This window comes from Strix aluco, chromosome 9, assembly GCF_031877795.1.
Source record: "Strix aluco isolate bStrAlu1 chromosome 9, bStrAlu1.hap1, whole genome shotgun sequence".
NCBI classification, from domain to species: domain Eukaryota; kingdom Metazoa; phylum Chordata; class Aves; order Strigiformes; family Strigidae; genus Strix; species Strix aluco.
The window spans coordinates 2220772-2245523 of NC_133939.1; the positions used below are offsets into that span (position 1 = coordinate 2220772).

At 49.6% G+C, this 24752-nt stretch overlaps 1 protein-coding gene across 3 annotated transcripts in view; it reads right to left on the minus strand.

Annotated features, from left to right (window-relative positions):
- HDLBP (high density lipoprotein binding protein) overlaps window positions 1–24752 on the minus strand; it is a 41457-nt gene that overhangs the window by 9617 nt on the left and 7088 nt on the right. The window contains exons 1-19 of one of the 3 annotated variants that reach the window (XM_074833329.1): window positions 16974–17031; window positions 12686–12753; window positions 12032–12144; window positions 10961–11115; window positions 10212–10427; window positions 8352–8558; window positions 7680–7895; window positions 6627–6833; window positions 6306–6413; window positions 5643–5747; window positions 5082–5160; window positions 4256–4395; window positions 3541–3645; window positions 3166–3279; window positions 2748–2834; window positions 2449–2580; window positions 1915–2133; window positions 845–1066; window positions 384–602 (exon numbers count right to left, since the gene is read on the minus strand). In XM_074833329.1, the coding sequence (XP_074689430.1) occupies window positions 384–602; window positions 845–1066; window positions 1915–2133; window positions 2449–2580; window positions 2748–2834; window positions 3166–3279; window positions 3541–3645; window positions 4256–4395; window positions 5082–5160; window positions 5643–5747; window positions 6306–6413; window positions 6627–6833; window positions 7680–7895; window positions 8352–8558; window positions 10212–10427; window positions 10961–11115; window positions 12032–12107 (2607 nt within the window). In that variant the 5' untranslated portion in view covers window positions 12108–12144; window positions 12686–12753; window positions 16974–17031. Of the gene's footprint in view, window positions 1–383; window positions 603–844; window positions 1067–1914; window positions 2134–2448; window positions 2581–2747; window positions 2835–3165; window positions 3280–3540; window positions 3646–4255; window positions 4396–5081; window positions 5161–5642; window positions 5748–6305; window positions 6414–6626; window positions 6834–7679; window positions 7896–8351; window positions 8559–10211; window positions 10428–10960; window positions 11116–12031; window positions 12145–12685; window positions 12754–15641; window positions 15661–16973; window positions 17032–24752 lie in introns of those variants that run through there. The other 2 variants (XM_074833330.1, XM_074833328.1) reach the window with 2 other exon arrangements.

The following is a 24752-nucleotide window of genomic DNA, read 5'->3' on the forward strand; positions in this document are numbered from 1 at the left end:
GTACTGTGGGATTTGCTCTATCCTCACTGCTGTATTGGTAGATATTTTGCTCTATTCATTGTTATTACTGTTATTGTTATTGTTGCTGTTTGTTGCGTTGCAGTTGCACTGTTGTATTAAACCTTTCCTTATCCCAGCCCCGGGGCTTTGTATTTCAATCCCTTTGTGGGGGAGGGGCCGCGTGGTCTCAGACCCCGGCAGGGGCTAAACCACCACACCAGGCCAGGATCTAAAGTCTGCAGACCCTGTATGTTGGACAGCAAAGCTTCAAATCCCAGAAGTACTGTGGGACTTGTTCACATAAAGCTTGGCTGTACAGCAGGTTCAAGGAAGGCACTGCTGAAGCAACAAAGTGTAGAGCAAACAGTTCTCCTGGGACATACCAGGTCCTCAATGATCTCCTGGATGCGTTTCTTGGCTGCCTCCACACAGTCCTTGGCTCCCTTGAGGGTGACTTTGTCACTCTGGGTGCCAGAACGCGGGAAGCTGACCATGACACCACCATACTCATCCGCAATCTCACGCAGAACTTGCCCTCTCCGGATGACAAAGTGGCGGTGGTGCTTGGGGTCAACCACCATGGAGTCTTCAACCACGTTATCCTGCCAACAGATGACAGCCAGTCAACCCTGCTGCTCCTGGTGATAAGCACAAGTTTGCTGCACTCAATTTACAACCAACAATCAGTTTACAACCTCACCCCAACAAGTGACAGCAAGGAGGATCCTTCTGAGCTCCCATGAAGGGCAGCATACGGCTTTAGGACAAGCAGGTCCTCCACACTGACTCGTTACACCTTGCTACAGTGATAGGCAAGGAAGTTGAAAAAGTAGCTAGCTCCTACCAGGTTCTTGATGAGGGCCTCCAACTCCTTCTGTGCCTCTTTGACAGCCTCCTCAGTTCCCATGATAGTAATCAGCTCCTGATCTTTGTCTTCGGATGTTGGGAAGATGATGCGGGCCCCAGTGTTGTCACGCACCTTACGGATGTTTCCACCACCCTTACCAATAAGGAATTTGTGGTACTCTGGCTTTGCACGGAGGTCCACGGTGTAACTCTTCGTTTGCTGAAAGGAGTCAGATATCCATGGAACATGTCAATATATAGAAAATACCCACCAGCATCAACATTAAGCACGTAGGGACGTTACCCGCACTCACATACACAGGGTTGCAAGAGCAAGGTAGATGCAGTGTGCTGTCAAAGTCAGAAAGGTACACAATGTCTTAAATTAAAAACACTACCTGAAAGATGTTCTCAGGGCTGAAAAGCTAACTCTACACTCAGGACAACCGGTGAAAATATGAGCAGAAAAGACTTCCCAGGGAGAAGGGTCTGACACTCACACAAGGCAGCATAACCATTTGCTAACTGACTGCTGCAAGCCAGGCAGCAGAGGCAACCAACCCATCAGGAGAACATGTTCACATGCTGATATTAGAAAGGGTTTTTTTCTTGCTATTAGAATGACCAGTCAGTCACAACTCAGAGCAAGGGGTCTTGTAACCCAAGGTTCTCAAACCTGGATATATGCAATGAAATGGAAGAACTGGAGCTGGAATTCAGAGATCAAGAAAAAAGGAAAGGAGATATCCAGAGTAAGCTGTTTCAGAGAAGTGTGGATACCCAACAGCATTCAAACCACAGGAGTAGGGACCCTTAACCCTTTGAGTACATCCCCAGCCTAGGGAGAGAAGCATTACAGCCAGTTCTTCTACCCATGGGGGAAGAACTCATTGTCACAAGGACAGAAGCACAGTTTTCTTTCAATCATCCAAACTGTATTCAAATCTCTCAGAAGAGGATTAGGCTGATGCCAGAGACTTCCTAGTAGGCAGAGGGGATCACTTCAACCCCCCAAAAGAAGCAGCTGGCCAAAACAATCTGCTCCTTCCCCTGTGAGACAAGGCTCACCTTCTCCTCTGCCAGGTGCAGCAGCTGTTTCTTGGCTTTCTCCACATCCTGGGCTGGGCCTCTGATAGTCACAGTGTCACTGCCAGAGCCCTCGGTGGGGAAGTGGATGTGGACTCCACCACACTCCTCCATGATGGAGCGGATGAAGCGGCCTTTGGTGCCAATGAGGGAATTGTGCAGTTTTGAAGGAATGGAGACCTCCACCTCTGTGATGTTGGCCTAAGAGAGGACAGTAACAGGCTGTTAGTCAAGCTGCAGAAATGTGTTTGGGCCCGTTCTGCTTATCCTCTGACTCCCACCTAGGCTAGAATCTTTACAGAGCTGCATGCAAGAAATGCCTGACTAGAGGGGCTTGACACTGGCTACTCCTGCCACATGAGCAGCCATAAACTTAGGTTTAAGAGTCAAGAACAGACAGACACTCACATTTGTCTTCTTCCTGCCCTTCCCCACTACAAGCACTTCTTCTGTATTTATGCCTTCTAGCAACATTTCCAAGTCCCTCATCTGCAACAGGCCAGTTGTTTCACTTACCAGCTCCTTCTGGATGGCAAGAATTCTGTGGCGAGCAGCCTCACAGTTTGCTCTCTTGCCTGTGATAACAATTGTCTCCGAGTTGCTGTTCTCTGCTGGGAGATCAATTTTGGTGTTGCTTTCTTCACGGATCTGACACAAAGGAAAAAAAAACCAAAAAAACACCTCAGAGGTGTCCCATGTCACAGAAACCCCCTTGGAGGTATTTCACATCACCAATGAGAAGGAGAGAGCAGTGAGTGGGATTTAGCTGCAGACATTGACCATACTGGGCACTGGAGATAGGCAAGCTCTCTCACCTTCTTGATGTTGGCACCTCCTTTCCCTATGATGTTCTTGTGGAATTGTTTGAAGATGGGGACAGAAATAGAAAAGCTGTTTTCAACCTAAGGGGGAAAGGAAGGGAGAACTGAAGATTACAGCGTTATGGCAAGCAAGGCCCCGTCCCAGGAACTTGATAAACAAGCTTTTGACAATAGGCTTAGACCCGAGGAAGTTCTCTGTATGAGAGACTTGCAAGAATAAGCAAAGTCAAGCACCTTCCCCTATAGCCCTTAAATAACATGTATTACCCCCCCTGCCCTCATCCAGCCAGGACAGTGTCCACAGCTCTTTCAACTTGAGATGTTTCAGCCCTAGACAAGCCCGTACAGCTCTGCTTTAGTCCAGGATTATCCAGGCATGTAGGAGAGAACAGCAGATAGAAGTCCCCCTTACCAGGTCTGCCACCATCTTTTGCATGTACTTGGTGCACTTCTCCACCTCATTTTTGGGACCTCTAAGTTGGACGATGTCACTCTTGTGCGCAGGGTCTGGGAAGTTGATGATAACCTGCAGGAGGTGGCCGTTTACAGTCAACGCACGCAAACGCAACAATTGCCGTGTCAGACATGCAAAGGTGGGGGGAGGATCCTACACAACCCCTTTCCCATTCAGAAAAGGGTAACCATGTTAGCAGCCTCTGGCCAGAAAAACTATCTTCTCATACTTATTAGATACAGAGCCACTAAAGTTATGACTTCAGCAATGATGTGTCTGCTACCCAAGTAGGAAACATCCCCTCTGGATTCCTCATCTCCTAGAAAGCCTCACCTCTGGGAATTTCTCCCGTATTTCCCGGATCCGCTCGCCCTTCTGTCCAATGATGGTCCGGTGGAATTTCTGCTCAATGATTAGGTCCTTGGTGCGTTCATTTTCCTGGTGAGAATAGAGTTTACATTGAGTGTTCATCAGGAGAACCACATCACAGAATCATCTCGGTTGGAAAAGACCTTGAAGCTCCTCCAGTCCAACCATGAACCTCACACTGACAGATCTCAACTACACCAGATCCCTCAGCGCTGGGTCAACCTGACTCTTCAACCCCTCCAGGGATGGGGACTCCCCCCCTGCCCTGGGCAGCCCATTCCAACGCCCAACAACCCCTTCTGCAAAGAAATACTTCCTAATATCTAGTCTAAACCTTCCCTGGCGCAACTTGAGGCCATTACCTCTTGTCCTATCACTCATTACTTGGTTGAAGAGACTCATCCCCAGTTCTCTGCAAACATACTTTTATTTACCAGTTTTCTGCCTAACAGTTTACTTCTCAGCCCTGTCCCTCTTTTCTCCTCTAGACAAAATTCACTCTAGGTTGAAAGAGAAGGGGTATCCAAGGGAATAGAGGAACACATCTGTGAAGAGGAACTTGCACTTGTCACGAGATCCAAGTGCTTGGTGGGCAACGGGCACACACTTGCACCGAAAGGTTACAAGGTAACATAAAAGCCCAAACCCTGCACCCTCCCAAGCATCACATCCTACTCACCATACGGGAAGCGAGTTCCAGCAGCTCTTTCTTGGCCTGTTGGACCCCCTGTGGGTCTCCTTCAATTCTGATCAGGTTGCTCTTCTCATTGTCCGGAGGAATGCGCACAGACACCTTGTAGAGGTCCTTGATCCTGTTAACTTCAAGGCAAGGACTGTGGTGACACACTCTGCTAGGCCAAGACTTGGAAGCAAGGCAGCTTAATTATCACTGCTCGGAGGCTGTTTAAGAAGCAAACCAGCCTCTGAGAAGGGGCAAGTGAGGTGGGGTTGAAACAGGGGAAAGTGCCTCTTCACCCTGAAGTTCAGCGAGAGCAGATCTGTGCCACACAAGAACCGGTACAAGTAAACGCTGCGGCATCTACAGAGCCAGCTGTTTGCTTGCCAGAGCAAGGCATCCATTTCTTCACCAAACAGCACCACATTTAGATCAGAAGATGATCATTCATTTCTAATCCCAAATTATTTTCTGGGGAGAAACTCACCAAGCAGATTTCCACCACCCCCAATTGACGGCTAAAATGTAATTCACATCGAGCAACTTAAAAAAAAAACCAAACAACAGACAATTCTCCAACCAAAAAAAAAATTCCCCCCAGGGCATGGCAAGGTAATCCCACCACTGTTCAACCTCCCAAGACACTTTCACACATTAAAGCCATCCTAAGGCCTCACTGCCCATTTATCTCCTTGTGCCATCACCACTCCAGAGGAGCAGAGGAAACGTAATGGAGACAGAACACCAGATAAGCTGCAGAGCCCCTGATATGATCTACTAAACACAGAGAGTTTGAGCACAGGAAGGATTAGAAAGGCACCCCACTTACTGTTAGCTCCATTCTTGCCAATGAGGTGTCGGTGGAATTTGTGGTCAACGTTGATTTCTGCATAATCCATCCGGTTGATCTATAAAGAATTGTATAGGGCTAGGCAGGGTAGGGCACCCCTTCTCCTGTCTTGTGCCCTAAGTGCCTTGTGCCTGCTGCTGGTACTGGCACTGACTCTTCAGTGGTCAGCTACAAGCGCTCCTCCTGCCTTTACGCAGAGCAGCAGCACTCGTCTGGTCTGAGCTCAGAGCACCATGCTTGTGAAACGTCTGAAGGGACCTCTTTAAAGGGACCTTAATGCCTCTTCAGCTATGACTGAAAGAGAATCCTTCCTTCTCCGCATCAAAAGATTTAAGACCTGCTGCTGATTTTTTAACAATGCTATACACAAGCTTCATAACCAAGGGTTTCATCCATCTGCAACACAACTTGTCTTCTGCAAGCTCTGTTAAGCATGTCAAGACATCATATGGATGCGATACACACCTCATCATCTCTGCTCTGTTGCCCCTTCTTCCCCCACTTCCTTCTTATGTACTGGAACTAGTAACACCAACTTACCAGATCCTTGACCATGACTTCAATCTGTTCCTGAGCCACATTCACATCTTCTGTAGGTCCTTCCAAAGTGATTTTATCCTCTCCTTCAGTGAATTCGATGTGAACCTTGAGACACAGGGCAATGAATCCAGTAAGAATTTTCCAAGATACAAGCCAGGTCAATGCCGTCAGTCAGGCCTACACCATCAGTCCCTGCCACTAAGAGATGGTTTCCTTCCCACAAAGTACACACATCATTCCCATGGTTTCAGAAACAGGTAACTTGCAATTCTGGTCATATCACAGTGTCTAGAGCCCAAGGCTTTGGTGTGTCCTGAAGTCTGCAAGGGCTCTGGAGAAGTTACTCACATAGTCTTTCTCTAGATATCACCTAACTCACCAGGGAGAAGCCTTGTTGAAGTCAGCATTTACAAGTATCCTACTACATCGATTCTCAAAATAGTACCACATAAAGCTTCCTTTGAAGAGCTCAACCCATGAGAATAACGTAGGATGTGTAGTGTTTGCAGCAGTAAAAGAGAGGCTCTCCTTAGTATTACGATTTGTGTCACTTCCTCCCTGGTTTTACCCACACTAGAATACATTGCTCTCTTCTACGAAGAGTGTTCTGGACTAAACCATATTCTACATCAGAGCGTGCTAAGCTAACCAGCTCATCCATACCTTTGGCATCTGCTGAGTTATTTTGGCCAGGTTTTGTCCTTTCTTTCCAATAATGAAACGATGAAGCCAAGAGGGGGCAGAGACCGAGGAGACGGTAAAACTGTTGGCCTGAGACACAGAAAAACAGAGCAGCTGTTTGATGGACAGACTGGAAGAGGCCTTCACAAAAATTCAGTTCCAATTCCCATGCTGCACCTTCAATATTGACTTCTGAGCTGCATCTCTAACAGCCCAACAGAAACCACCCCCCTATACTTGTCAGTGCTCACAGATGCATCTTTATGTGACCTTCAAAGAAGGCCTAGTCCACCTCGTCAGTACCTTTGCATAGACTTCAGTCAATGCTTGCCCAAGCTTTTCGGGCTCGCCTCGCAGTATCACCGTCTCCGAGCTACTGTCAGTGGGTGGGATCTCGACAGAGACTCCAGTTTTCTCCAAGATCTCCTGCAGGGAATTACCCTTGGGGCCGATGACATATTTGTGCTGGGACTTCTTCACCTCCACTGCAATGGTAGTAGTCTTCTTTTTCTGTAGGGGCAGAGGCACTTGGGCATCAATCACAAGGGGGCAGGGAAGGACAAGCGTGAAAGGAAGAGGCACAAGGCGCAGTGAAACTCTGCACCCAGAAAAGAGCAAAGCCAAGGTGAGCAGTTCTGCAGTACCCTAGCACCCTTTGGGCCCCTGCCTACAGAAAGCCTTGTGCACAAAAATGCACAGGTGAAGTACAAAAGTAGTATTCTGTGTCCAGCTCCCTGGGATGCTACACGGAAGAGACCACACACACACCTGCCTCCCTTTGCACAACAGGCTCAGCGCCCAGCTGTCCCCCGGGCACTACTGTAATGCAACACCATTGGGCTATGAGGCTATAAGCTGATTAGCTCTGTTGAAATCCAGACTGGTACAAATACGGACCTAACCATGAGGAAAAGCAGCCCAACAACCCACAACAAGGATATTCACAGTGATCTTGGCTGCGGAAAATAAACTGGAGTGAAATTCACCCTTCAGCAACTTCTACTTATGTAGCAACTTTGATACTGTCAGCTGGCCACCACTGCAGACTTCACACTTCCTTCCTCCCTTCCTTCGTAGCACCTGTGTGAACAAGAGCCAGGGGAGCTCTTTGCGGTCTGCTAATTCCCATGACACAGAGAAATGAGAAATCTGTCACCTCCCTGGTAGTATCACCCCAAGTCCCACTCTGCTGAGTGAGGAAATGGTAAGATCCAGGGCCATGTACTGCAAGGGCTGCCGAGCCAGAGCTGACATGAGGAGGATGCAACAGAGGGGTGCACAAAAGTAGAACGAAGAAGAGAAGAGGAACTATGAGCAGGTGTGGGAAAGATGGGAAGCGTTATGGCCCATCCATACCTTCTCCTCATAGATCTTCTTAACACGAGCCACAGCCTGGGCTAGCTGCTCCTTTTCTCCTGTGAAGACTATCTCTGTCTTGTTGACGCTGGGCGGAGGAATGTTGATGCGCGTCCCTGTGTCCTGCATGAGCTCGCTCACCAGCTTGTTGTAAGGGCCAGCAATGAAGGGGTGGTACACTTTCTCCACATCCAGCCTCTCCACGGCACGCTTATCCTGGAAGAGCCCAGAACAGACCTCGGTGGCAACTGCCCTCCATATTACAGTCTCTGCCAGACACCACTAAGTTCCCAGTGCTGTCTTGCTTGACACTCTGGCCCAAGCACCCTTTTCAGCTTGCAGGCTTGTAGATCTCCATCCCTTTCAATCTACAAATACTGCTGTTGCTGTTACTGATTTATGGTATTATGGTAATCTCAGCTTTGTCTCAGCTGGCACCTAATACAGTTCACTTCAAATATGAAACGCACTTAGATCTGACTTCAGAGATGGAAAAAATGAAGAACTAGAAGTTGCAGAACCTGGCAGCCGTGCTCATACAGCCAGTGGCACAGTATACGTCTCGGTCAGACTAACATATTAGCCACTGACTGTGGTCATGGTGGCTACAAACATCTAATATACCATGGAGAAGCAAAATGGCTGTTCAGAGACATCACAGTACTGAAGTACCTGCTCAGCAGAGATAAGCAGGATCTCGTGTCGGGCCTTCTCAATCCCTTCTTTAGTGCCGGTGATCTTGATCTGGTTGCTGGGGTCATCCGGGCGGGGGATCTGGATTTTGGTTGCAGTTTTGAGCTCCAGGTCCTGCAGCTTCTCGCCGTTCTTTCCAATGACAAAACGGTGGTGCTCCTTGGGGATGGCAACTGTCGCTGAAGCCTGCAACACAAGAACCAAGCATCTGTGAGAACCCTTGCCTGCACTGGCAGATCCACAGGAACAGAGCCAGGGAAAGCAAGTTAGATGCTGCTTAGTGGTCCCACTGAGGAGCAAACACAATGCCTCCTTCCCAGCACATTCTGTCCTGAGGACATACTGTACCAGAACAGTTCATCTACGGTGCCTGTATACCAGAAGTCAAAAACCCACCTTTATCTCAAAACCCTTCTGTTTTCCCAGGAGTAGTACTCTGAATTAGCAAAGGCCTTTAGGCACAGATGAGGAGGTACCTATCCTCCAGTGTAAGACACTGCAGCAGTACCAGACAGATGATGGTTCATGGGTGGAGTTTATCTGAACTCTGACATCTGCTGCCAAGGCTACAGAGAACAAGACATACAGCCTGACTCCTAGGAAACAGAAATTCAACACCAGAAACCTATTCCAGCAGGCAGACAGCTAGGAGATGCTTACTGCTAAGTACAAAGGTGCCTTCAATGTAGCACATGCTGCTCCTGGGACTGCTTCTAGAAGGTCCCTCTTGGAAACGGGGTCCCCAGAGCTTCTCTCAATCTACCATTAAAGGGCTGGTTTGTAACAGGGATTCCTGACTTCTTCCCTTCTCACTAAGTTTCTACTGACCTGGTAGCTTATGATTGCTACCATGCTCTTGATGCCTGTGAATATGTAACTACTAACACTTAAAATTCAAGCTACAATGCAAAAAAAAAAAAAAGTCAAAAAAAGATCACTTGGTGTGACTCTTCAACTCTATGTCCCTGTACTGAAGCCAGCCAAGCACAGGAGAATTTGGGACAACAGACACACCTTTCAGACCTGGGGCCAGGGCAGTAGGAGGGTATATTTGAGGACAGTGGGTCATGGATCTGTGGCAGTACGACCTGAACTATTTTTTTCAGATGCACATTATGCAGGGTTTGTCTCTTTCTCTTCCCTCTGGCAGGGTATGACACATGGGCTGAACAGCACTAAGCTGACATAGTATTAACCATTGCATTAACTACCTTTGACATTACACTTTAAAACACACTACGAGACCTGGCTGTGATATATCCCAACAAGAACTACCATCTTGATTATGAACTCAAGAATCTGAAGATAAGAAATCAAAACCTAGACGACTGAAAGGAGAAGCAAGTGAAACAATGGGGCCACTGCTCCTTACCAGTGTGACTTGAGTTACATAATTAAGAACCCTGACCTGAAGCTTTCAGCTTTTGGCAGGACTTCCTCTTCTCTACTTCTTCTCCCATCCCTCCACGTTCTCCTCTGAAGGACTTCAGAGAAAGCACAGTCCTGTTCTCACATACTACTAGTTTTGTGTGAGGGGCCTGCACCCCCCCTGGCACCAGTACCTCCGCACAAAGTCACTGTTTGCAATTCAAGCGTTCAGAGATTGCAGACTCCACCCTTCATGCAACACCATGGCCTGTAATTAGCTTTGAACCCTATTTTAAGACTCATTTCCATTCCAAATTGCCAATTGTGTGCTTTGAAAATATATGGCAAAGCTGAATTAGTCATCTAATAACACCTCTTCGGCTTATAAGCACACACACCCAAGGGTCTCAAAGCATTTGAGAGTCTAAGGGAAGAGCAAGGATGAAGTAAGAAACAGTTAGATGCCCTCACCTGAGTCTGCAGACGAGCGACAATCTCCTTCCGAGCCTTCATGACTGCTTCCAGCTTGCCAGAGACCATGATTGAAAGGCCCTGGTCCTTTGCGAGAGACAGCTCCAGGTGAGCTCCTGTCTTCTGCATGATGTCAAGGCAGATCTTGGCCTGCTCGCCTTCTCCAAACTGATTCATGTCCTTGTATTTCCTCTCCTCCAGTGGCACATGAAACACCTGCTCAGACACAGGACAGATAAAAGAAGGGCACAACAAGCAGTCAGCATGCTTTTGATGGTCAGTGCCTCCCTCTCTCTTTGCCATACAGGACTTTACTAGCACACTAAGCTCCCAGGGTTGTGCAACCCATCAGCCTTTCCAGTGGAGACACCAGCTGGGACCAGGGAAAGGGCAAGAGGACTGCAGCAGGCAGCCTGTCCTACACTGGGTGTCTTCCTGAAGCACGTGCTATGAGGGGAATACTTTAATGGATCAGCACTCCTTGAATTCTGTAATCCTCCCTTCAGGCCTGCTCCAGCTATTTGTGGAACAGGGATGCAGAGCTTTTTCTGGACAGTTTTCCAACGCATCCCTCCCCTCCAGAGCAGTCCTAGTTCTCAGTTGCAGTCCTCCTCATGCCCCAGGGTAAAGTACAGCAAAGAGGCTGTCAATTTGGCACACTAAGGATTTCATACTCCAGGGAAAGCTTCACTTCACCTACTTTTTGGAGGCAGGAAAAGGAGGGAGATAAGACACCCACTCTCACCAACCTGAGTGATGACAGAAGCCTTTATTGGTCGGATTTTGCTCCAGGGCCCGGCAGGTTCCTGGGCAGCTTCCAGACATGGTGCTTTCTCAGGGAGCGGAGGGAAGGCTTCCTTGTAGGTTGGAGGATCATTCTCTTCTTCAGAGTTTAAAGCTGTAACTGGGGTGAAGCAAAGAGGGTAAATGTCATGCTCTCCCCACAGAAATGCCCCTATTCATTGGCAATGCAATTGTATTCAGGCACCACTAACAAGGGACAGCAAATGACTTGTGCACTACTATTAATCCTATTACAGTTATGCTTGTGGAGCAGCCAAGTCTGGAGCACAACTGACCTCAGTACAGCACAGACTGCAGTGGACACAATGAACAACCAGCCTTGTCTGAGCTGGCACTACAAACGCAGGAACGTGCAAGTGAACGGTGGCAGCAAACGGCACATTACTGCCAATTTTGTCAGGAGGGGCTTAATTAGGGGAGAACAGGCTGAGCAAAAAGAAGTGAAAGGAACAGAGCAAGGCTGCAGGTCAGAAGGGCATAAGACAAACATATGCCCAGGAGGAAGGCAGAGAGAAGCGCTATAGTTAGGGCAGAGTCCAGGGAAAGCCTGTACCTTATGTTCAACTCAGTTGTGCAATGGGCTGTGCCAAGTGGGCCAGCTCGCAGCTGGAGGGTGGGTGCCATAACCCATCAGTAAGTCAGTTAATACAGTTACACTGCCTTTCCCCATCACCTGGCTGAGCAAAGGAAGGAAAAAACAGCCCTGCACACCAATCCCATGAGGCGCTCTTGTAACCCAGTGCCCCGTCCCACGGCTGACCGCATCACTAGACAAGAGCTCTGTGAAGATCTGAGGCTTGCCTCCTCCTGGCCTGCACTGTGCAGCACCGTCACTGTGCTACTGTTGGTGGAAAGCCAGAGTTTGGGCAGCCACCAACCTGGGAATGGAGAATGCAACATCTGCACACTTGTGGGGAATGAAGACGCATGGAGTGAGCTGGGGTAACAGCGAGGAACCTTGTCTGTGCAGTCTGTATTTAGAGGCACATCATGGGAACTCAACTGTGTTTTCTCACCTTTCACCTGCTGCTGAGCCAGGCCACTGCGGTGTTCAGCGAAGCTCTCCTGGGTCAAAACTGCCACGGAGCTCATTGTCGACTTCCCACCCACACACAATCCGGGTATGCCACTGGAAGACAGGGGTGGCAGCACTATTACTAACACCATTCAAGATGCACAAAAGTCACTCCAGGAGGACAAAATATGTGTTACTGAGCATTTTTCCAGTCAACCTCTTGAAAAGCACCTACAGTGCCAGCTAGCTGCCCGGTTCTCTTGCTGAACCAGACAGGAACTCAGGGGGGATGCTTCGTCACTGCACAGTGCTCACCAAAACCAGAGCTCCTCATTAAGAAGGCAGAGGATGTGCAACCTAAGAAGGTCACTGGAAAGGGGGACACTAGAAGTTGTTAAAGCATACTCTAATTAATCTATCAATTATTAATGGTGTGCAATTTTTAAATGAGTATCCGAAGGTCTGGATAGACAGTCCAAGACCATTGTGTAACATCAGAGAGAAAACAAAAAGGGCCCAGAACGCTGCCTCTTCCTGAAAAAGTCTTATTTAGGTGCCTGAACTCCTGCTGACTTAGGGATACATTCTAAAAGCCACTCTGAAAAGCAAGTTCAGCAACAGCAAGATCTGTGGCTCTCCCAAAATAAGAACTTACCAGCTAAATGGTCAGTAGCCAGAGAGTCCGTCCTGTAAGCTGCCCGTTTGTCAGCCTGCCAGCTTTTGCTTTATAGAAAAAAAAAAAAGAAAATTACGTGACTGCTCCAAGACAACAGGAAAACATGACACCCCCGTTACTGTAACTTTCAAAAGAGCACCGCCTGTACTGTGTTTCAAACTTGCACCCTCTTCAAAATGTTCTCATACTGAGTCACATCTCACTATGCTTTACCTGTCATGTTTTACTAGAGCTACAGGCAACACCACTATCTACTTAAACCTCACAGCAGGAAGCCTGGAGTAGCTACTCTTTCATCACACTGGCTACAAGAGCAGCCATCCAGTATCAGGCAAAAATACAGTCAATTAATAACAGATGTGCAAGATAGACATGAAATTTCAGGGTTGCAAGCAAGAGCATCAACATCTAGTCAGAGGAGACTAACAACCTGAAAACCTGCCAACAACACTGCCGTCAGTCAGAAGTTAGGAATGTAGTTTAGTGGAGCTTGGGTGAATCAACATAGACATCCTCACAAACTAAGGCTGTTGGTCAGCCCAGCTCTTCATTTTTTATTGCAGTAAGAACATGCACCAGGCACTGAACTCTGCCTCCAGGCCTAAGCCTGCAAGTCAGAAGAACAAAACCCATGCTGGTTTGCATGGACTGCTTTAAATGTGTACACGAGATGAAACCAGGAGAAAAAATACACTGTTAGTGGGAGCTTTACATCTTCTGGATCTGCAGATTTACTGAAAAAGCATTTAGGAGTAAAAGTAAAAATGTAAAAGCCGGTACCATACACACTGTCAGACTGTTCCCCACACCCAGTAGTTATGGGTGCTCTTGTAGGGCTTGCACTCTCCTAAAATCCAGTGCCTTTGACTGCTCATGGGACAAGAGGCCTCTCTGCCACACAAACCCCACAGTGCTGCTCTGACCTCCTCCTGAACAGCGAACTCAAACACTGTTCAGTAAACTGACAGTTGCCATTTCTGACCTCCCGATGTGCCAGAAAAGCCTCCCAAAACCACAATATCACCGAGGTGGTGGCTCACGCCCTGTTTACGTTGTGACGCAGTGAGGGAACGCGACAGCAGCAGAAGGAAAGGAAGGAAGAACAAGGAGTGCAGTAATGCAACTGGGCCACGCAGGCCTGATCCGCGCCTCAGTGAAGGCTGGAGTGTTTTCCCCTACTTCAACACGCTGCTTACCAGGCACAAGGCAACACCACCTGTGCTGTCAAAGCAATAGAGCTAATGTTGCAATTAATCCTGTAATGATCTGCTGCTATGAGGCAGCAGCTACCAGGACAGCCAGCCAGCCATGCTGTCTGAAGCACAGCTGTTGCAGCAGGCAGAGGCTCTGCAAGGCATTTGCTGGTATATGTGAAAGGGTGGCTGGTAATCTGATCTCTGAGAAATACCTGAGTTCTCCTGCCATCCACGGTTACACCATGGTGTAACACGTGGTTACACGTCCACGGTACACGACTGTGCAAAAGCGTGTTAGCGGCACAGCACCTTTCACAGACTATTTTGGCAAGGCCTGCAGGCTCAGCTGTTGGCTCCTCCAGCCCACTGACTCGTAGTGAGGGTGCCACCACCTCACGGCAAGCTGCGAGCAGGAACGAGGGCAGGAGCGAGAAGCATCCTAGACATCACAAACAGCTGTCAAGGTCTAGCTAGAGCCCTGCTAACAGCATGGATGTGCTTGTAACTCTCACTTCTCAGCAAACTACCACCTGGCTCCTCTTGTACGTGCTCTGCTCCTTAGAGGAAGGAGGAGCCAGCAAACAGCACCCAAAATAGCGCCTGCCTGAGCGCCACAACCTCAGGGCACAGCTGCAGGTTTCAGTGTGTCCAACAGCTGCACAGCTCTTCCTTGCAGTCTCCACCTCAGAGAACAGCTAGACATTCAAAGAGAAATCTAAGGGCAGCATTTATCCGTATGAATGCTTCGTCACCCATACAGCAAGCTAAGAACAAACTCTCTTCATCTCCAGTAACCCCAAACATCTAGTATATTGTAGGCCTCAGGGATTCATCTCTGGCCAAAATCGGAGGCTGCCATCAGAATGGTATTTTAAACGTAATGTCAAAACCAGCAGCTCAGGCATCGCACTTGGAGCCTCCGCCTCCTTGACTTCACACTTTAGGTTTTGAAACTAAGGTTACAGCTACGTCACGCTAGCATGTGGCTGACTGGGTCAACAGGTTTTAAACTGCCTAGTTTATACACTGTCTGTAGCACTGGCTTTGTGCACCAAAAGAAGTTTCAGAAGTCTAGAGCACACTTAAAGAGAACAAAATCATCCTAAAAATAACCTCCGGCAAGGGCCAGACCTAACCACATGGGAAACATTTGTATGAAGAGAAACAAAAGCAAAGTCATGAGTTACACTGCCAATACAATCAGTAATTGTGGACAGAAGCGTCAGTTATGCCTTATTTAAAACTGTATTTAATAAAAATATTAGCATTTTGTTAATTGAGGTAACTAAACTCAGATGCAGCCAGGATTGCATACAGCAACGAGGCTGGGCTGGTTGTTGCAGCCAGTGCCCTCTGTCAGATGTCCATGCAGGGCAGGGTGACCTCTTGGTAGGTGAGTGGCTATACATGAAAATCCATGTTTTCTGAAAACGGACCGGCTCTCCCGGATACCGAAGGCCCAGGCCGCTGGGTTTCTGCGGGATCACGCAGGCGGCCAGCTGCTGTGCCGCACGACGAGGCCTGAAGCGGTACATCTGCCTGAAGCCGTACATCTGCGAGGGCACCGCGCCTGGCGCCTCGGACACAGCCGGGCTTGCACTGAGGCCAGGACCCGCCGTCACGTCCTGCCCTCGGCCAAGAGCCGTGCTGTGCCCGCCCGGCCGCTCGCCAGCGCTCAGCCCCGGGAACGCACCCGCCCGCCTCTCCCCGGCCGGCCAGGCCCCGGCGCTGCTGCTCACCGGCACCGGGCTTCCACGGCCACGCACCGAGAGGTGGCCTCCTGCCGGGGGCAGGCTGCGCCCGGAGCCCGCCCGGGCCTGTACCGCCACCGCTCCGCCTCCCCCCGGACACGGCACGGGCAGCGCCGCCGGGGCCAGGCGGAGAGGCGCCCCCTCCGCTTCCCCCCCACCGCGGGGCCCGGCCGAGGCGGGGCGGGGCGGGGGAGCCGATGGGCCCCGCGGCCCAGGCCAGGCCAGGCCAGGCCGGGGCGGGCGGCGCCGCCAGCGCCACCTCAGCACTGCCGGCACCGGGGGCGGGGCGGCGCGGCGGGGCGGGGCGGCGCCCTTAAAGGGCCCGGCCGGGCCCCGCTGTCACTCGCGCCCCCCGCGCGGGGCAGAGCGGGAGGGCGGCGGGGGGGGGGCCGTGCGCCCCACCGGGAACGGAGCCGGGAGCACGGCGGGGGGAAGCAGCGGCAGCCCCAGCCCCAGCTCGGCGTGGTCCTCCGGGGCTGCAGGCCGGGGGCGGCCGCGTCACGCAAGCGGGGGAAAGGTGCTCGGGCGGGCGGGCGGGGGAAGGGGCCGGTGACAACCCCCGAGCACGGCTCCGCGGCCGCCGAAAAGCTGCCGGTGGCGAGGCGGACTCGGGGCTGGGCGGGCACGGCCTGCCCCGAAGCCGGTGTTGGCACCTTCCCGACGCCCGCTCGCCCCCGCCGGTGGCCCGGGGAGAGGGGCCGGAGCGCTCGCCCCTCTAGTCACGACAGGAGCGGAGCCGCCCGGCCCCCGCGCCCCGGGGGGAGGCTGCCCGCCGCCGGCGCTCTGCGGGCCGAGCCGGCGCTGGACGAACGCCCGCCGCCGACCGTTTTGGCTCGTACCAGGCGCGAACCCTCCGACCACCGGGGACGACGTGGAGCCGCCCCGACCCACGCCGCTGTCCCTCTCCTCCCGGCGAGAGGGACCGCGCCGCGCCCCGGGCCGCCCCCTCCCCACGCACCCGCGGGCCCAGTGTCCCCGTCAGCCCGGCCCCGGGACGGCGCCGCACGCCGGCGCTACCCGGCAGCTGCTGCCGGCCGGCACAGCCATGCCGGCATGACCGCGGCCGCGCCGCCGGGGCCGGCCCGCCGCCGGCTGCCCCGAGCGCCCCTTCCCCGAGCGGCCCCCGCCGGACTTTGCCCGGCCCGGCCGGCGGGAAGTTGGCCCAGAGTTTCCCGGCGGCGCCGACACGTCGGTGCCCGGGAGGAAGAAGCGAGGCGCCGCCGGGCCAGGCCGGGCCGGGCCGTTTCCCCCCCCCACCCCCGCCAGCCTCCACGTCGGCGCCGCGGCGGAGGGGCCGCCCCCCCGTCCCCCGTGACTCACTCCGGCCGGTGCCCGCTCGCCCGCCCTGCTGGAGACCCGGAGCGCTCCTGGGAGAGCGGCGCGGCGCCCGCCCCGGCGCCTATATAGGCCGGGCCGCTGCCAATCCCCGGCCCGCACGTCAGCGGGACATGCCCCTTCCCGGCGGGGCCGGCCCGCCACGCGTGCCCCGCGCCGCCGGGGGCGCCCCGCCGCCTGCCCGCCGCGGCGGAGCGGAGCGGAGCAGCGGCCCGGCTGCCGCCCGCCCCGCCGGGCTTCACGGCGAGGGCGGAGAGCCGCGGCTGGCTTACACCGGCGCTGTGCACCGCCTGCCCCCCGCTCCGGGCGGACACCCGCAGGAGAGCCCCCGGCCGCCCTCCCTTAACGGATTCACGTGCAGAAAGTGCCTCCCGCCCGCGGGCCGGCGGCTCCGGGGGAGGCGAGGGCGGGAGCTGCTGCACGGCGGGCTGGCCCCAGCGCCGGCCCGGGCCCCTCTGCGGTCCCGGGACTCAGCCCAGCTCCCCGGAGCTGAGAGTTACCCCCTTGGTTTGCCTGAGGGCGGTTTCACGCAGCGTAACGAGCTGGAGCGGCTCACGGGGGCTCTGATCAGGCTTAAAACCCACGGCTGGCCCCGGCGAGCAGCAAACACCCGGGGCTCCGGCCCTGTCCCACAAACGGAGGGGGACACCGAGGCTCCAGCCCCGGGCCCGTGGTTCCTCCTCCTGCGCAATCTGTGTCAAAGCAGCAGCTACCCGATGGTGAAGTATCAGACAGGAGAAGGGGCAAGGTAAGAGCAAGATTAAAAAAATAAACACCCCCCCCCCACCTCGAAAAGAGCCCCTCTCCTTATTCCGTTCTCTAATTTGGAGATGGGGAAGAGCAAAGGAGGGGAAAGGCAAGCCAGCAAGCACAATACCCCCCTTTCCTGCAGAGAGGATGTTTATTAAAAGTTTGTGCAATATAGATGTTTTTAATTATTAGCCCTGCACCCTCAGGGAACTGAGGAAAAAATAGGCCCATCAGTGTAAAAACACATGCAATTTGAACTGATTTTTGCATTAGCTCAGTCTCTGCCCATTTTCCTACACAGGATTGATTTTCCTCATCATTCATAACTCGCACTTAGTGACTGGTTTTCTCATTCACGCCTTGCTCTCTCCCAGAGCCTGGCAAACTAAACGCAAGAACCTGCTTTGTGGAGCTCTGACTGCAGAAATTTGAGGTCTTTGGAATAACTGCTTTTGATTACATGCAGTAATTTTTAGAGATATTTATGTGCTGTATTTATGGAAACATGGATGGTTTAGCCTTAAGTAAAATTATGATTACTTATTATAATTAAACAAGAGTAGGAGATTTCTCCAGTTTTCCTCTTTTAATCCTATGGCTGGGAGGACATCATTAGAGCACTTGAACTTTTTGACACAAACAATTTATCACTGTAAATAAAAATACACTTGTGGGTGAAATTGGGAAGTATGTTAAAGGGAGGAGAACAGTCGTCAAGAGTTGACACCCTGCCCAGGCACCATGATGATCCACCTCTCCCTGCCCCATCCTCTCCTCAAACAGTCTGTCGGTCTCTACAAGGATGCAGGGATACTGCTCCAAGCACGGGGCTGCTGCACAGAAAGGCAGCAACCACTGCTGCCACGTCATATACACTCAAAGAACTGGCTCAGGCTCCTCTGACAAAAACCATCTAGGCTGCGGATGCCAGCAGCACCCCGTAAGACACGCGAGCAGGCTGGTGCCTACCAAGACAGAGGTGGCTCGTGCAAAAGCAGAGCTTTGGGTACCTGGGCAAACCGCAGCACCTCTAGACTTTGGACACTTCGGCTTCCAAGCAGCAGCTGGGAGCAGAGGGGGGGGGGGGGGGGGTGTAATTTGGGCTTTGGAGCGCAGCACTCTGAACCTAGCTCGAGGTGCGTGATGCCTTCCTGGTGCTTTTACTCCCTCATGTTTATCTCCCCAGAGCAAAGCAAGCAACCTCCTTTCAATGCTCTAACTTTGCTGCATGCAATTAACTCTGACATGGGTAAATACTGCAATCCCCTGTGCTGGGGAACCAGAGGAGCATCATAACCCCCAGGCTAGAGCATTTTACTGAAACACCAACATCCTTCTCCCTCAACGCCATTATCTGGTTCAGCAGGGGCCCTCTGCAGGGACATGTCACCTTGTGCCTATGGGACAACCCTGTGCCCCTCTCCTGCTCTATCTGTGCCGGTTGCTACAGCCACTGGGGTTGCTAGGATATTATGGATTTCTGGCTTTTATCACAGCTTCCTCTCCCAGGACTGTGTAAGAGGGAATCTTCCCTGTGTATTTCTGTAGCTCTTCCTTTATTTGCAGCTGCGAGTGGTGGGGGGGAAGCCTGCCAGGCCCAGAAATTACTGGAAGGCCTGGAGCATCTCACCACGTGTCACCCTCAAATAATGATTTCTGCTGAAGGAAACCTGTCAGGGGCTGTTCTCCTTAGAGCACGATCCTCCATGGAGGAAGAAATGGGGGGAGAGCTCACCTTTCCTCCCACATTCAGTAAGTACAGAAGTGTACTGCACATGGACAAAAGCACATTTAGAGGGTGCTAGGAGGCCTATTTCAACCTGCTGCTCCTCCTGCAAGCACAACACTGACCGTCTGTGTCCCACCCTGTCCCTCTTCTTCAATAAGGTGATGGGGTACAGCCAGAGTCCTGCAGGGGCTGGTTGCTGCCTGTTCTGTCTACTTGCCCACAAGTGCAATATCACATCAAAAAAACCCAACCCAATGGAGATGCTTCTCATGGAGATGTGTGTAAAATGGCTCCTCTATAAGCCAGGCATAGGAATTTTTAGTAGCTTGAGGGGAAAGGAGGCAGAAAGCACTCAACCCCCTGACAAAGACCGTCCTTCTAGCATCCCATATTTTGGCAGCATTACTACAGACCCGTGTTTCATGACATGCAAGAACAAGTGAAAAGGAAGCCTCCCAAAAAGAGCACTAATGTGTGACAGAAAGGGTGAAGGATTGGGCAATGTGTAGTTTCCATGGCTTATCAAACTGGCAGTTCAGATCTAAGGGAGGACACAGACATGGGACCAGCAAAAATATGAAACGCACACAGAGGGAAAACTAATGCTGAACAGACACGTGTTCACCAGCGTGAAAGCAAAGGTTGAGGAGTTAAGTAGCTTTTCATAATCACACCACCCCAGGACTCTTGGGGAAGGGAGAGGAAACTTTCAGCTCCTTAAACCAGTGGAGCAAAGACCACAAAAAGGTTGGTCTTTCCTGGCTCATTCACCATCAGCTGAGCTAGGATTTTACAAAGGATTTCTTCTAGCCTGTTCTTATTTTCTGTTGTTATAAGAGATCCCTATTTTTCCTGCCAGAAACTGCAAGCCTTATTTGGAAAGCAACCCAAGTATGCTCCAAAGAGTGTGTGCTGTGACTATTTCCTGTTAAATATAACTCCAGATTCCTAAAACTGTACAAATAAGCACCCTTTTTGTACTCTGGGTGTTTATCCCACACACTGAAGTCAGAGACCACCACACAAGTACTACCTCTGAAAGTATACATTTCAGCACATCGCGCAGGAGTGGCTTGAAGAGAAAAGGGGTGGGGGAATACTTTGTATCATGCTAGAAAAAGAAGTGGAAGAGGATTCAGGATGCAGGACACTTGTATGCCAAGGAGTACTGGGTTTCTCAGCCAAAGCAAGCAAGATATGCCTCTCGGCTTTACAGCTATCACTATGGCTTGCCATGGGATCCTCCAATAGGCTGTTTTTATTTCTACAGGAAAACCTCTATTAAATTGAAGTTAAGGGTCAAATTATATAGATCTTTCTGCTAAGAGAATAAAAAAAGTTTCATCATAAAAAGTGACTGAACATGAGTTCACATTGCCTATGTCTCAGTGACTTTGAGACCAGATTTTCTTTATTATTTTCTTTATTTGCCATGAGGAAGGAAACTTCCAGGGACATGCAAGTGAGGCACCGCTCTTCCTCATTCACACATCAATACTAGGAAGAAATTATTCTGTAGGCTAAATTCTGCTCCTCTGCTGTACTTGGTGCAACCCCACCATCTTCAGAGGCCCACTGTAAATACCCAAGTAGAGAACTGCTGATAGAAATAGAAAAGTCTACCCAAGCGTAGACACTAACCCCAACTCCAACCATTTAGTCACGTTGTGAAAAAGGAAGGGAGGTGGAAGTAAGATGAGTGACTGCGTGTGTTTGTCTCACATGGGACCTAGGTGGTAAAAACAAGGGGTCCCAGGGGAATGCAACATCATTTGCCTTTCTCCTGATAAACCTACATTGTTTACCAAGGGCAGTTCTCTTGCACAAGCAGAAGAGCCGACCAGACATTGAAGGAAGGTGACTAACCTCAGCAGGCCCCTCAGGCCAAAGTGGTTAGTTAGAAGACTTATTTATTTCCTGGGCACCCTGACAATAAAATTATGCAACCATCAGCTACCAAAAAATATGTACACTGCCCTTCCTAGACTATCACAGGGTGCTCTATAAAAAGGGGCAAGTGAAATAGGTAGGAAGAGCAGGAGCAACTTACTGGCATGGACAGACTCCTAGTGTGAACAAGTAGCTTCAAGCCCTCTGACTGCAGAGAGGGGAAAAGCTGCTAGTTAAGGGGTAGATATGCATGTTTTACATGGAGACACTATGAGAAAACTAGATTTAGAGGTTAATGCAGACAAATCAGTCAAGAGACTCAAGATCTGCTCTTAGTTTCACTGCTGATTTGGTGAATTGACCAGTGAAGTTCTCTCGGTTGCCCTGGCTGTGCACACGAAGTGATCTTGATTTACCCTGTGGACTCATTATTTCATTTCAGATTGTTCAGAACGCTGTGATCCTTGGATGTCAGGTGCTATGACAAAACAAATGCCATTTCAGAGATGAGGAAGAAAGTCAATTGACAGTTAAATAAAATCAATGCAAAAGCAAAGCAAAAGGAAGCCACAGAGGACAGGTCAGAGTCCATCCTTCCACTTCCACTAGGAGAGAAATCTGATTATTTAACACAAACTTGGCTTTCAGGAAGTTAGGATTTCAAATAACCAAGATAAAATGGAAGGAGATGAAAACAGAATACATTCAGACCAAGAATAACTGAAGTGAATTTCCCACCTGTATTTCAGAGACAGTTATAGGCAAATTCAGGAATTGAAAAGGTTGTCGAAATAGAAGCAAATTTCAGGTTCTTGGCCTTAGGGAGCCAATAAACACTTTGAAGAGGAATACATTTTAAACATGAGGGACAGTGAAATAAAGTATCTTTCTGTGTTGCTTTACTCTTTCACAGTAAAGCAAAACACTAACTTGACTCAAGAAGAAGAAAAGAGACTCAGAAAACAAAAATTCCCAATATATTGTCTGGAAAGTGGCAGTAGCACAGAGCAGCAGAAGTGAAAGAGATCACAGAAATTCAGAACATCCAACAACAGGCTGGAAGTCTGAGTCTCTGGAGTCTCTAGTCCAACCTCCTGCTCGTCACGCCAGGGCGTTCAGGGCTTTCTTCAGTCAGATCTTTAAAACCTTCAAAGCTGCACAAACTTACTGGGCAACCTATTCCAATAGCTGACTACCCTAACAGTGAAAAAGGTTTCTTACTTGCAGTCAGAACCTTTAATTTCAATTTTGGCTCTTTATGCTGATCTGAACTCGCTTTTCAATTTAAGTTCCCGCCCCGCTGTGTGCTCATCACACACAGGTGCTTTCAGAACGGTGCTGCAGCACTGCTCTCTGTTCAACCTGCACTGCAGAAGAAAAAAAATCTTCCACAAATAATTAGCTGAGAGCTACTTCCCAAAGCCTGCTAATATCACAGTCACCCAAGAAGCGAGGATTGCGGAGATACTGCAGAACAAAGCACACACTATTTCCTTTCTGTTCCTCCGAAGGAAACTTTCGCTTCACCCTCCTTTGGCTACTGGGTTCAAGCTCTTTTGTTTACCTTTTCAGTGTCTCTTGTTCCCTCTCCCTTGGCAACTGCAATATAAGATGAACACGTGGCAATTTTTTTTTTTTTTTTTTTTAAGAGATGTTGCCAGAAGCTCTCATGCACTACACATCACGTAGTGTGGAAAGGCAAGGGACTTGCAAGCCCTAAACTTACCCCTTTTCACATTAACTGTCATATATTTAGAAAATTCAAAGCGGACCATGTCCCTTCGGTTGAAGGTGTCCCCATGCTCCCTAAAACCCTCCTACAGGTACTCTTAGGCTGATGTTTTGCAGGGCAGAATTTAAGGACCTGCTTACAGCAGTTTTTAAAGATGACAACTACTTCTTTAGACAGAGACTCAATTAGGTGTATATATAGAGAGAAAATTAAAAAAAAAAATTAAGTGGCAAACTAAATGAGACATCCCCAACTGCATTTTTCAGGGGGGCAGGGGGACAATTTGCAACTTAAGCATGGAAACTGTAAACAGACATTTATTTTTGTCTGTTTTGGTGGGGGTTTTTTTGCTTTTTTTTTTTTTTTTTAAATCTTGCTTAGCTACTTTGATTCTAGGTATTGTACAGAAAAACCTAAGCAAGGTTGTTCATGGCTCCTTGAAAGATTTTAAAGATTCCTCAGTTACTAATGTTTATTGGGTAACAAAGACTTAAGAGAATGCCAGAGCTCCATTTTTATAAACTTTTTGTGCTCTGGTATGTTTTCTCCCCTAAGTTCCAGTTCCCCAAGTCACATGGCTTCACAAGACTCCAATTTTATAAAGTTTTTTTTTCTTTATTTCTATCTTTCAGTTACAATAAGCAGTTTGAAAATACGGCCCAGAAAAGTTTGCATTATTGTGACAAACAAAAACCTCAAAAAGAATAAAATAATTAAACTTGCGGGGAGGCTAGTGCTTTGTTTGGAGAGGAAAGGAACAATTTAAAATTAAAAAAAAAAATAAACTTCAGTTTGGCAACAATTCCTCTGAAAAGGCATTAAAGTAAATATCTGATTCCAACTGACACTTTTTAAAGGCAATGATAGGACCCTCACTATTTAAGCACAACCTTCCCTTTGTCCTATTCATAGCACACGCAACAGGGGCTCAACATATCCACAGACAAGCACTAATTCCTAATCTCTACTAGGCCAAGCAAAAGGCTCTTCATGTGTTAGACAGAATTACATCACGGTGATCTAAACTGACAGTGAAAAAACCAGACAGTCTTCTCTTCCAAATCTGCAAGGCCACTCTAAGCCTGCTATGAAAGAAGAGAGAGAGAGATAGCGAGAACTCAGAGTAAAACTATTTCCACTAATTGTTACAAATAATATTATTTTACACTTAAAACCTCTTTTCATAACCGAATTATTTCCAGTCCCACCCTGCTCATCTTTGGGCTGAACTAGAAGGGGACAAATTTTAGGTACAAATTTTTTGCTTTGATACCTCATGCTGTACAGTCCTCCACTCACACACTGTTATTATCTTTTGGATTAACAGAATAGTGCCCTGAGCAATACAAGTTTTCAAATAAAATAGAGAGATTAATGTTTCTTAAATTTCCAAGAATGTCTGAACTTCTCTAAATACTCACTGCTTTCTCTCATTTTTACCCCAAACTCTGCGGCAGTCAACAGAGCCATCAATTCAGTATTTTAATTTCATGAAACTATTTATAAGAGCAGGCACAGAATTTTAAGTTTCCTCAATGCTATTTAACCAGCTATACTTTTAAGCAACAGTCACATATCTCCAACTTGCTATTCTCCAGAGATTTCAAGGGTCCTTGTAAGACCTAAGTCCCAGCAGGCTATACCAACTGCTGAAGTATTCATT